Below are 14302 nucleotides of genomic sequence, written 5' to 3'. Positions count from 1 at the left end.
GAATCAATACTGGAAAAACCAGTGCACGTCTTACGATACATAATGGAGGCTCCACTGACTTCAGACTGCATGATGTCATTACTAACCACTGAGTTATAAGTCGAATTACAATTTAAAATTTCTTAGTTAAAAGAACATTGTCAAGAACAAAAAATAAATACACACTAAAATTAGCTTATTAAACAGCTATTGTCAATTAAGAAGTGTTAAAAATATTTAACCATGTAGGAAAAATGAATTTCGGTTTGGCTGTACATGGGTTGCCCTCTCAAGGCCTGTTAGTGAACCATTTGAAACCACTGGTTGCCATGGTGAAGTTGGACGCCGTTGCAAAGATGGGGCAGCAGGCTTCTTTCCACTGATAGTTGTTGTAAAGTCGATAGTCGAACTAGTGGTTGCCTTAGTGAGGACAAACGCCAGTGCAAAGATGTGGCAGCAGGCTTCTCTCCAACGAAGTTGTTGTGAAAGTGGAATGGTGCGTCAGACGATGTATTATTGAGCAGCAAAATGTCTTTATTGAAACGATTTTCAATGTGTAAGCTGCAATAATCTGTAGCTGATATGTATACTACATGCTGCACAGATACAATATGAAGTAGTTGTCCATATATATGAAATATTGTCTATGAAGTTGGTATGTAAATTACATGTGACAATTTTTAAAGGCATTGCTATTCCTCAAGTTATATTTCAGTCTTACAAGCAAACAAAAATAATGAAAAAGGAAGGAAAATTATAAAATTATGAGCCATAGTGTAAAAAATAAAATGATGTGAATTAGCAATATGCAGTCTAAAAGCAAAAATTCTAAAACAGATAGTCAGTCATAAAATAATATTTGGTGAATAAAATTACAATGTAAAGATAAAATATTTCCTAAAAGTATAATAATTTTTTTAAAAAATTTTAAAAAACAAAGGACAGAAGAGTAAACATTCTGAAGAAGATCATCGAAAAGCTCAAAGAAATGTTTATCTTTGAACTGAAGTTGTTCGTTTAAAACATATAATGGATTACTTTTGTGAAGTGAAAAGATTTCAATTTCTTCTCAGGTATTTAGCAGTGGTCCTTTTGGCACAGTATGTAATATTTTCAAAGTATTAGAAATGCAACCCTCTGAATTATTGTAACCATCAAGATGTTGACTAAATATTGATTTGGTACATGCAGTACCAGTAGTATGTTCTTTGAAACGTGTTAAAAAGTTACAGCCAGTTTGGCCAATATACTGTTTCTCACAGTCATTACATGTTATTTTGTAAACGCCTGACTTTTGGTATATATTTGTGTCTCCAATTGTGTGTTTCAGTTTCATCTGTAGGGGGTTATTAGTTTTAAATGCTATTGTCACGCTTGTGTTCTTAAATAATTTATTTATTTTATCTGAAATAGGTCCCATGTATGTCTTTTTGTAAATCTCTTCTTGGAATTTGTAACAGCATCATTTCTTTCTTGTAATTTTTGATATAACAGATCAATACCTGATGGGAATTATAATAGTTAGCAACTGCTATCTGTTTTGATGTATCTATCTCCTTCCGGATCGCATCATGTTGGAGAGGAAATTTCAGTTTCCTATGTATCATAGTTTTAAAAAATACCATTTTGTATCTTGATGGATGGCATGATTTAGCATTTATTATTACATCGGTTGATGCGGGTTTTCTATAAATAGAAATATTATGTTTTCCATTCTTATTTGTAATTGTGAGGTCCAGCATATTAATACTATTGTTACTATCGTGTTCTACTTTAAATACAAGTTTTGGATGTAAATTATTTGAGTTATTAGCAAAAGCATCAGTTTCTTCCTATAATTTAACTCCACAATTGAGCAATGCAAATGTTAAACGTGTGATTGCTGACGTAAAGATTGCTGCAAAACATGCACAATTTAGTAAGTCTGAAATATGTGACATTGCACGTAAAACTAAAAATGTCATTACTAATGAAAAAGATAAAAACAGACATAATAATGAATTAAAACTCGTACAACTAATCACGAATGTACCTATTCAAGAGACTATCTCTATTATTGATGATAACTTAACATATCACAAAATCATGAGCCCCAAAGAAATAGTAGAATTCATCAAACTGTTAAGAATTACTCTAGATTTTAATTATTTTTCATTTAATAATAAAATATACGTACTTGCAATGGGGAATTCCCTGGCTAGCACTATAGGAGATATCTTCGTCAATTATGTTGAAATTCAGTTTTTAAAAAATAATCCAGAAATAACAAATAAAATTATATACTACAAAAGATATGTTGACGACACACTGCTATTATGTAATGGCTCTAAGGAAGAAATTGATGCTTTAGCTAACAACTCAAATAATTTACATCCAAAACTAGCATTTACAGTAGAACATGAAAGTAACAATAGTATTTATTTGCTGGACCTCACAATTACAAATAAGAATGGAAAACATAATATTTCTATTTATAGAAAACCCACATCAACCGACATAATAATAAATGCTAAATCATGCCATCCATCAAGATACAAAATGGCATTTTTTAAAATGATGATACATAGGATACTGAAATTTCCTCTCCAACATGATACAATCCAAAAGGAAATTGATATATCAAAACAGATTGCAGTTGCTAACAATTATAATTCCCATCAGTTATTGATCTGTTATATCAAAAATTACAAGAAACAAATGATGCTGTTACAAATTCCAAGAGGAGATTTACAAAAATGACATACATGGGACCTATTTCAGATAAAATAAATAATTATTTAAGAACACAAGCGTGACAATAGCATTTAAAACTAATAACCCCCTACAGATGAAACTAAAACACACAACTGGAGACTCAAATATATACCAAAAGTCAGGCATTTACAAAATAACATGTAATTACTGTGAGAAACAGTATATTTTCCAAACTGGCCATAGCTTATTAACACGTTTCAAAGAACATACTACTGGTACTGCATGTACCAAATCAATATTTGGTCAACATCTTAATGGTTACAATAATTCAGAGGGTTGCATTTCTAACACTTTGAAAATATTACATACTGTGCCAAAAGGACCACTGCAAAATTCCTAAGAAGAAATTGAAATCTTTTCACTTCACAAAAGTAATCCATTATATGTTTTAAACGAACAACTTCAGTTCAAAGATAAACATTTCTTTGAGCTTTTCGATGATCTTCTTTACAATGTTTACTCTTCTATCCTTCGTTTTTTTTTATTTTTAAAAAAATTATTAAGTCTTTTAGGAAATTGGTCTACCAACTATTAAATATGAACCAACTTACGAGTTAGAACAACGAGAAAATATTCTGAAAAAATCGAAATTTAAGATATCTTTTTATGAAGTACAACTTCAGAAGTAGCAGCATTGAGTAGTAAGAAAAATTTCGAACTAGATATCACATAACTGCAGAATTTATGGCATATCTCGAATTTATTACATTTCAGACAAATTGTAAAAATTATCAGTTACTTCGCTCTTGGTTATTCGACCACGTTAAATGGAACAAATGAAATTTTACCACAGGAAATCTGGAATATTAACCCACCAAATAATATTCTCAAAGCATACAATCAATTTCTCGATTTTAAATGAGTTAGACTACTTATATCAGATGCTGACATAATCCCACATAATTTCATAACGAACTATCCTATCTATGTAATTAATGTGACGTGTAGAAATAATATTGTAAGTTCAAAGGAAAGGACTAGGAATCTTTGTGTGGAACTTTTAATGAACAAATCCCTTCAGATACTTCAACGTATGTTGGAATGTATAGTAAGAAAAATTTAACTTACAATGCTTCACACAGAATATTTACTAAAGTTTTTAACTATATAAATGAATAAAAAATTAGAAAAAGTTAAAGAAATTTTAGCATCATGTTTTCATTTCATTTTAAAATATTTTCAGGAAAATAAAGAAAACAAAACTGAAAAATTTAATATGTTAATTAGAAAATGATTGCTCATTGTATTTCTTGTGTATAGCTCTTTTTATGTAGATTATATTAGCATTTCGAATTTTCAAAACCAATTAAGATTTGCGTGAGATCGATGGCTAAAGGACAAGTCTGCTTCAGCTGAACTACCAGTTTGCAACTCGTATTTTATCCGGTGGCAGGTGGCCTCTAGATAAAGATAATACTGACCTAGAGCAACGATTTCCGTCAGTGAAAGAAAGGTTGCACACTGAGTGAACTTACGTAAACATTCTTTTCCTCTATTTGTAGTATGACTTACGTGAAACATTCTCTCGCGCCAATCTAAGGCAATTCAAAACTTCTTTCAGAGATGACGCTGATGGACGATCCATTGAAATTAATAGCGGAACATGTTTTACTTAAAACATAAATTAATTTTTTTTAAAGTTGTCTTCAGTATTCATACTATCATTTACATGTTATTCACATTTCTTCACTTCAAATAAAACACGAAAATGTGAAGAAAATAAATTATTTACATCCAAATTAACTGATGGAAGTAGTGCTTGTAGAATGTACTTTGTCACTCGAATACCTAATATATATACCATTTTAGAGGATATTTACTGTGTCAAAGCTCTAAACCAAGTATGAAGATTGAAGGATTTTGACCATTATCTCTTGAAATCATCAAAGCGTCAGTGGTTAGAGAAGAACTAGCTATTTGACAAAACTTTTTCTATTCTCGCTTCTGTACGATCTATCACCAAGTAAAGGGCAAGTTTAAGACGCATCCTAAGGAGCGGGTGGTGTGTTTCATCCCGAAATAATGGAGCCCTCTGTTATCTCAGAAGCAAGATGCACTGACGTACAGGAGGTCAGAGCCCGGAAGCTCGGTTTATAGGACTAACACAGTGGAAGGTGTTCGCTAGCGAACGTTTTGCACTTTTTAGGAATGAAGCTAATTTTGTCCTATTAAATTTCATAATCTTTAAATGGACAATATCAAACAGCTAAAGCAGTGTGGTGACTGTGTAGAAAAAAGAATATTAATGAATTTCATAAAGATAAGTAACGAAAAGATGGATTTGTAAAGAAAGTGCATCGAGACATCAGAAAATTAAAGTTACATGTGAATTTGGTAGAACTGTTGGTAAAACAAGAACACTAAAAAATCAAGTACAATCGACAGTTCATAAAAATCGTATGGCTGCTCAAGAAGAAAGAATTAGGAAAATTTTGAGCAAAGGATAGATTTCTTATATTCACCATAATTCATTACGTTTTATTTTCTTACGTTCACTTTTTATAAAGAAATATTAAATTTTATTTTCTTACATTTACGTTTTATATGAAATATTAAATTTTATTTCCTTGCTTTCACCTTTTGTATGAAAAAATAATAATTTGAAAATTATTGAACGTGATACGAGAAAATGTTCAGATTTATTAACTTTTCTAAGTAATTTAAAAGAAATTAAGTGATTTAGACCTGAAAAGTAGATGTTCTGTTAAGTTCTGTGTAAGTTCTAGTGAGTTAGCTCACGAGGAACGAATCAGCTAGTGAGCTAGAACTGAGATATAATCTACCAAAACGTCCTACTCTCATTGTCTATAGAAAATCTGACACCCACGCACATTGAACCACATGTGGAATATTTTTAAGCTACACTGAAGCGCCAAAGAAACTGGGAGAGGTATGAGTATTCAAATACAGAGAAATGTAAACAGGCAAAATACGGCGCAGTGGCCGGGAACGCCTACATAAGACAAAGAGTGTCTGGTGCAGTTGTTAGATCGGTTACTGCTACTACAATGGCAGGTTACAAAGATTTAAGTGAGTTTGAACGTGGTGTTATAGTCAGCCCAGGAGCGATGGGACGCAGCATATCCGCGGTAGCGATAAAGTGGGGATTTTCCCGTATGGCCATCACACGTGTGTACCGCGAACATCAGGAATCCAGTAAAACATTAAATCTTCGACCTCACCGCGGCCAGAAAAAGATCCTGCAATAATGGGATCAATGACGACTGAAGATAATCGTTCAGCATGACAGTCTTCCACAAATGTCTGCAGATTTCAATCCTGGGCCATCAGCAAGTGTCAGTATACTAACCATTTTCTCGTGTACCGTTGATGACTGCACAACACAAAGCATTACGCCTTGCCTTGGCCCGACAACACCGAAATTGCACTCTTGATTACTGGTAACATATTGCCTGGTCCGACGAGTCTCGTTTCAAATTGTGTCACGCGGATGGACGTGTACGGCTATGGAGACAATGTCATGAATTCATGGACTCTGCATGTTAGCTGGGGAACGTTCAAACCGGTGGAGGCTCTGTAATGGTATGGGGCGTCTGCAGTTGGAATGATACGGGACCCCTGATACGTCTAGATACGACTCTGGCAGGTGACACGTACGTAAGCATCCTGTCTGATCACTTGCATCCATTCATGTCCATTGTGCATTCCGACGGACTTTGACAACTCAAGCAGGACTGTTCCACACCCCACACGTCCAGAATTGCTACGGAGTGGCTCCAGGAACACTCTTCTGAATTTAAACACTGACGCTGGCCACCAAACTCCGCGGCCATGAACGTTTTGACCATAACTGAGACGCCTTGGAACGTGCTCAGAAGAGATCTCCAACCCCTCGCACTCATACGGAATTATGGACAGCCCTGCAGGAATCATGGTGTCATCTCCCTCTATTATGGGAATCGATGATGATGCTGACTAGTTGTTCCTGGTATCGACATTGACATTAGCAAGATATATGTCTTATCTTCAAATTTGAAGTCGATAACAAATGACAAAAGAAATATTTTTCTTCGTGTTATATAATTAACGATTAATAATTTCGGATTTTTGCTTCACGTGTACTGTGAAACTTTGGTTCTAAGTCAATGGGAAGTACCCTATCGGTTTTGGTGAGTGAAGTTTCGAGTATCAAAATACGTGATAATCGGCCATTTCTTTTGATAGTATTGACTTAGAAGCTTAAATTTTTACACTGCGAAGGGGCCATAGACCTTGAATATGATACGCCAACCTGTTACAGAGAAAGTTTGTCTTAAGGGGCGGACAGACAAACAGACGGATGAAAAATGACCAAAATATATTTTTTTGTGTTATAGTTTTACAAATTAAGCATTTTCGATTTTTTTGCTTTACAATTGTACTGTGAAACCTTGTTTCTAGCTAAATTTCATGATTCTAGGACAACGGAAGTATCCTACAGGTCTTGATGAATGAGTTTTGCGAATATGGAAATATGTGACATACATAGCTGTATCTTTTGACTGCATCGACTTATAACCTTACAATTTTTTTACTGTTTAGAGACCACAGCCATCTCTGGCTGCTGAGGCAACACTGGGATCAGCTGTGCATAATGGGAGATGGGACTCTGTGGTGTGGGTAATGAGAAGCCTGGGGGCGGGGGAGGGGAGGGATAGCAGTGTGGAGTGGGGGACGCTAAAGTGCTACCTGTGGGAGCTTACAGGGACCATGGAGAGCGAGTAAGGCAGCTATGTGCAGGCGGAAGGTTAGACGGAGGGTGGGGTGGGGGGTTAATGGGAAAGGAGACTAACAAAAAGACAGTGGGTACATTGGTGAATAGAGGTCTGTGTAGTGCTGGAATGGGAACAGGCAAGGGGCTAGAGAGTAGGACAAAGACTAACGACATACATAGCCAGGAGGGTTACAGGAACATAGAATATACTGCAGGGAGAGTTTCCACCTGAGCAGTTCAGAAAAGCAGTTGCTGGTGGGAAGGACCGAGGTGGTGCAGGCTGTGAAGCAACCATTGACATGAAGAAAGTTGTGCTGGCAGCATGCTCAGCAATGTGGTGGTCCAGCTGTTTCTTGGCCACAGTTTGTCAGTGGCCGTTCATGCAGACAGACAGCTTGTTAGCAGTCACGCCGACATAAATGCGGCACAGTAATTGCAGCTTAGCTTTTGGATCACTTGACTGGTTTCACAGGTAGCACTGCCTTTGATGGACTAGAGTAGGTGATGGTGGAAGTGTGACGCTACAACGCAGTCCATGTTATGAATTTTTCCGCTTACTTAACACATGAGCAAATGCCGGGATGGTTCCTTTGAAAGGGCGCAACCGATTTCCTTCCCAATCCTTCCCTGACCCGAGCTTGCGCTCCGTCTCTAATGACCTTGTTGTCGACGGGACGTTAAACACTAACCAACATCACCACCACTTAACACATGAAACGGTTTGTATACGATGTATTGTCTAGTGTAAATATGTATTGTAAATACTATGTTTAAATCATGTAATATTTAACACTGGCAAGTCAGGGCATACATAGTTAACGTTGAAGTCAGAGAGATTGTTTGTCGTGCCTCTGGGCGCGGGAGCGCGCCTGCGGGCAGTAGTAGCAGTGACGCCGTGCTCGGCGTAAGATGTACAGTCGAATGCTGCTATTCCTAGCTATGTTACATCTAACGACTAGTGTGTGGATCTAAGTACGACGGGAAAGTAATGGTCGGCATATTTGGGAGCATGGCCGGGCAAGTCATTACGGATTAATGGGCATAGTGCTGAAGAAACGAGGGCTTAAATGTGAAGCGCACTGTGGGCCCAAGTCGCAACAGTAAAAGCCCACTGCCACATTGTGTCGCCGCCGTGGAGTTCCGTCGATCCACCGACAACGAGGGAAGTAAGATCTACATAATTTTCGTAGGATTAAATTGTAGAAGGCTTGCCAGTGACTGTGCTTTTCTCCGTAGTTGAACAATTAATAACAAGATTTGTCTAATCGAAGTGTTGCATTCCACCCGACAATAACACCAAGTAGGTTCCTTCCGATCCTTATTTATCTAATTCAGCCGAGTGTGTCACGCCATAATCCAGAGAAAATATGTTAATTATCAAATCATTAGCATACACGGTGAACAGTAAATTTCAGACTGTTTTGAACGATTGGTTATCATAGTTAATTGTTGCACTTAATAAGCTTATGCGAACCGTAGTAACTTAATAATAGACTGAAGTAATAAAATTATTAAGATTTATTTCCATGCATATTCAGCTGAAGTGGCCGGCCGGTGTGGCCGAGCGGTTCTAGGCGTTTCAGTCTGGAACCGCGCGACCGCCGCGGTCGCAGGTTCGAATCCTGCCTCGGGAATGGGTGTGTGTGATGTCCTTAGGTTAGTTAGGTTTAAGTAGATCATAAGTTCTAGGGGACTGATGACCTCAGATGTTAAGTCCCATAGTGCATAGAGCCATTTGAACCATTTTTTCAGCTGAAGTTAGTTCAAGGATATTTCATGAAATTATAAAGCTTATTCCACCTGACAATCGCCCAATTAATGAATTTTTATCATTCAAAACATAGTTAATCAATTATTGGCGATATATTTCATTATCAGTAGATCAAACTGTGCAAAGTACGTAATTTTAAAGACAGAATGACAGTCCATTATTCAAAATCTAGACAGATAATTATCTGTGTTGTCAGCATTGCACTTAGCTGACAAATTATGAACAAAATAACTATCAAAGTACTTATTGAAAGTTGACCACTAATGTTTAAGTGTAGTTAGATTGTTATGACATTATTTTATATGACTACTGAGCCTGACACAGCACTCACGTAAAAGTTCATGTTCCACCTGCTGCGCTACAAACAGGTAAACTTTATGTTTGACACAATTATTCACGTACTTAACAGTACTGTCGCTCATCAGTTGAGCTGCCGACCGATTTTTTAATTACTTTTACAACTTAATCATTTCTTTCGGTAAAATTTCAACTGGCAAAATTTATTTCAAAATTATTTCCATTATTTCGTTTACCGATCGTTATTGAATGAAATTACTCATTCAATAACGATCAAGTTACAACGTCTCCTGTTTCCCGCGGAATAATCATTATTTACTTCGGATTCGGATGCCTTATCCCGACACGGGTCAAAATTCATAATTCACGGTCATTGTTAATTTGTAATTTCGCAAATCCCGGGAACTTGGGGGGTGTTATAGAAGGACGTATGTGACAGTTGTTGCATCTAGGTCTGTTACGAGGATATGTGCCATGAGGCATAGGGTTGGGAGCAGAATGTGATGTATTCTTTTCTGAAGACAAATCGTTTGCAAGCGTTGTAGTGGAGCGTCGATGTTCACGGATTTTGCCGTTCATCTCAGGACGTGGAGGAGTTCGTTTCTCCGTACCAGCACAGTGAGGGCCCAGTGAGCGACTTCCGCCAGCTGCTGCAGAGCGAGGGCCACCAGGTGCTGCGCTGTGACGTCGCGCCGCAGGTGCTCTTCTTCCCGAGTGAGATGCAGCGCAGAGGTGAGCAGCTCCTTTACCTTTAGTGTCAGCCAGTGTCTCAGAAACAACGCTTTACATGCGCCTGGGTGCATCTAACGCCAAAACCCCCAGCTGTCCGACACCTGTACCAATCGTTGTATGTCGATAGTGTGTCAACCAAAGCACCGATTTAGATTGTACTATGTGCTGTCGTCCAGTAGAACGACGTAAACGTTAATTAAAAGCAACATGAGAACTATGGAGCGCACATAAAGCATTACGATCGGTAACTATCAGGTATAGTTTCCGTGGGGAAGTTGGTAGAGCAATAGATCGTTGTACTAAGCATACTGGGTTTAAAACCCAATGACTGCAATTTTTCTTTACTATATTACGAGTGAAAGTGTTATATGGAACTACGTCATGTTTATAGAACTGTGCACTTGGCAGTCTGTTTTCGCTTCGTTTCATTGAAAGCACGTGGTAAACCTACAGAGTACATTTGCAATTTCACAGAATATACAACCAGAACAAAAAGGAAGAAACAGTTGCATCACATGTGCAGAAGTAATAATAATTTCTCCGCAATATCCTTTCTTTCAGGAGTGCTAGTTCTCCAGGTTCGCAGGAGAGCATCTGTAAAGTTTGGAAGGTAGGAGACGAGGTACTGGCAGAAGTAAAGCTGTGAGTACCGGGCGTGAGTCGTGCTTCGGTAGCTCAGTTGGTAGAGCACTTGCCCGCGAAAGGCAAAGGTCCCGAGTTCGAGTCTCGGTCGGGCACACAGTTTTAATCTGCCAGGAAGTTTCATATCAGCGCACACTCCGCTGCAGAGTGAAAATCTCATTGTGGAATAATAATACTAATGGTCACAATAATAAAAGTAATAGCCGTAATAATAAAGAGCGTGATCCATTCAGGAATTAAGGCTTCACAGTACTGGCTGCTTAAGAAGAAGTGTATGAAGAAAATTACTTTTGTTCACCAAGCACATTTGTAATAGCTATAACGGCTTATGACACTGAATGTAACAGTTGTGTTACTAAATGTGACACTTCTGTCACTCAATGTAACTGGGTTTTCTCTTTTGATGCTGTCAATTGTCAGGATGAGCATTCTAAAGCATTCTGTCAGGGTGAAAATATTAAATAAATTAACTTTTCTCTCTTACAACATGTGGGCAGGGTGGGTTCTCCCTTGGCTCGAGTATGAGGTCGAATGAAACATCATTTTTACATAAGATAACTTTTATTGAAAGTTTCGTACAACTGTATCTTACTGGGACGTTCTGGTTCGGAGAGCGGCAGCTGTGTCGTTGGTGAAGTGTTCTGCTGCGGCAGCGGCAGTGGCGGCGGCGGCGGCGGCGGCGGCGGCGGCGTCTGATTACGCGTAGCGGTATGTATCTCGTGTCGCCGTCTCGCCCAGCTGACCGGAGACGCGCAGCGCGAGGTGGCCCGTTTAATTATTGCGAGCGACGTCGTGCATCGGATGGTGATACCTTGAATGTGACGTCCCAGTGTTTCTCTTCTCTAAGCGGCCGCGTGTGTTGTGCGTCGACCAGCGGAGCGGCGCGGCGGGGGAAGGCCAGTGTCCCGAACTCGAACCACGGACTCCCGCTTGCCAGTCTTCGGCTGTCAGGTCTTCATCCCAGCTCACAGGTAACTACTGATGTGAGGCCGTCTCCTTCCCGTCCTCACGAGTCACCCGGGTATGTAAAAACCAAACTTCCAATACCTTTTAACTTCTGTCTTCTGGCGCCGCGGCTGCTGCTTGCTATTCCATTACAGCGGCGGACTTGGTGCGTCTGTGCATGATGCAGTCTCTTCTTGCATGACGGTCTTCAGCACCGAAACTGACTGAAAACTACTGCTACTCTTCTTTTCTTCCTTCGTCTCTCGTCTTCGTCTCCGTCTGTCTTCATCTGTCTTCATCTGTCTTCCACTGTCTTCAACTGTCGGGCCCACCGCGTCTCGCGTATTTATACACTTCAGTTTACTGGAGGTGAACGACTTCACGGCCGTTGCCTCTTCTGTCACGTTGAAAAGCTTCTCGAAGAATCTTCTTGACCTCGGTCATTGGCTCTTGGAATGTAGGCGGGGGCCTCTGATCGTATGTGACGACTGAGAAACACGTGAGCCGGTCATTGCCTCTTCCGTCACGTTGAAAAGCTTCTCGAAGAATCTTCTTAACGTCGGTCATTGGCTCTTGGAATGTAGGCGAGGGCCTTTGCTCACATGCGACAACTGAGAAACACGTGAGCCGGTCGGGCGATGCCCTGACGGCTGAATCGACAGCGCCCGCTTATGTGGAACTCGCTGACTCCACGGTCATTGTTTCTTCTGTTCTGCCCGCTGAATGCCAGTATGTAACTCTCTAAACTAAACCAAGTTTTCCATTTATATTCTAATTTGTAGTTCACTTTGATTTCACTAATTTATTTACGTAAGTACCACTCAACATTCCTCCACCCTTCGGAGAAATTCGCCCTCGAATTTACCACTCAACATTCCTCCACTCTTCACACGGAAAAAGCACAAACACTGAAAACTCTCGAGTTAAAAGATTACACACGCTTCACATTAAGTATGTGGAAAATATTTTATCACTTTACAAAAGCACTGTACGGTCATGAATCACATAGTTCCTACATAAATGGTTGTAATAAGTGTAACAAATCTTGATGACAATTAATAAACAAAAAATAGATTGTGCACTTAGAAAATTACTGAGCAACAGCTGTTTAATCTACCCTATACTAATGCAAGAATATCTATTCTACAGTATTGTTTACTTTAACATAAGACTGTTTAGTAAAGAGTGAAGTACAAGAAACAAAATTAATACACTAATGCTGAAAAGTAACCATTGAAGTACACCAGTTAAGAGTGTGGTATCCAGTTAACACGGATTTGATGAAGTGTCATATTATGATTTGGCTTATTTTTTCGTCTTAAATAAAAGGAAACTGTACAAAGCAGAAACACCAACACAAAGGTTCCAGATATTCCCGTTCCTAGCATTATAATTTTAGTTTTGCGTTCACCTTTTAATTTTAAGACATGTTGCATCATAACATTGGCATCAACTTTGCCTTGCTGTGAGTTTATGAACATATCTAATGACTTCAGAAGGGAACTGTCAAGGGAGTAATTGAGGTAGGATAGGTTTTATGTAGGAAATGCCTGCATGCCGTTTTCTGAAAAAAGCAAACAACATGGTTATGAACCTACCAACCTAGTAAAAACAAAGAAAAGAAGGAATACATTGTTAACTACAAGATCTACATGTTTCTACGTTCAACTTTTCTTTCTTAAAAAATAAACCATTATCATTTATTAATTATTTACATTTGTATACTACAGTCTACTAAGATTCAACTAGGACATTCGCACTCTTGAACGAAGATTGTATGGTGCCATGTCTGTATGTTGTGCTGGCGTGGCCACTCTTTTTCCTTTACGGGAACTTCCTCCACCCTCCGGAAAAGCAGACACTATTGTTGAAGGAATTACATCTGGAGCCCCCTTAAAAGGTTTTAACCGACTTGCATGGACAATGGTAGTTCGGGTGGGCAGTTGCAATTTAACGTTGACTGGTGACGTGATCTCAATAATTTGATAAGGACCTCTGTAGTTTGTTACAAATTTCTTCGTTTTTCCTTTCGCTATGTAAGGAGCTGAAAGCATAACCCACTGACCGATTTTGTAATTTGGATATTTAGCTTGGGCATTACCTAATCTTTCCTGTCGTCCCAAAGCCTTTGTATTAGATTTTTGAACCTTTTTCCATACATCCTTCATCATTCGACTGAAATCTCGTACTGTTTCTCCGACTTTTCCGTTTTTCTGCCTGATTACATCAAAAGGGGACGGCATTTTTTTCCCATAGACCACTTCATAAGGTGACATGCCAGTTGCTTCATGCGTTTTGGCGTTGTATACCGACACGATTATTGGTAAATACGTATCCCAACTAGAATGTTGTTCGTTAATATAATAACTAAGCATCTTGCCAATTGTCCGATGAACTCTTTCTGTGCGCCCGTTGCACTGAGGGTGTAACGGAGTTGTGCGTAATTTGCGTATTTTTAATAAGTGGCA

At 38.6% G+C, this 14302-nt stretch overlaps 1 protein-coding gene across 1 annotated transcript in view; it reads left to right on the top strand.

Annotated features, from left to right (window-relative positions):
* LOC126458283 (juvenile hormone acid O-methyltransferase-like) overlaps positions 1-14302 on the top strand; it is a 357276-nt gene that overhangs the window by 299690 nt on the left and 43284 nt on the right. The window contains exon 6 of the mRNA XM_050095215.1: positions 10187-10247. Coding sequence (XP_049951172.1) covers positions 10187-10247 — 61 coding nt within the window. The remainder of the gene's footprint in view (positions 1-10186; positions 10248-14302) is intronic.

This window comes from Schistocerca serialis, chromosome 2 (assembly GCF_023864345.2).
Source record: "Schistocerca serialis cubense isolate TAMUIC-IGC-003099 chromosome 2, iqSchSeri2.2, whole genome shotgun sequence".
NCBI lineage: Eukaryota > Metazoa > Arthropoda > Insecta > Orthoptera > Acrididae > Schistocerca > Schistocerca serialis.
The sequence above is the reverse complement of the archived record's forward strand: the minus strand, read 5'-3'. Positions and strand labels throughout refer to the sequence as shown.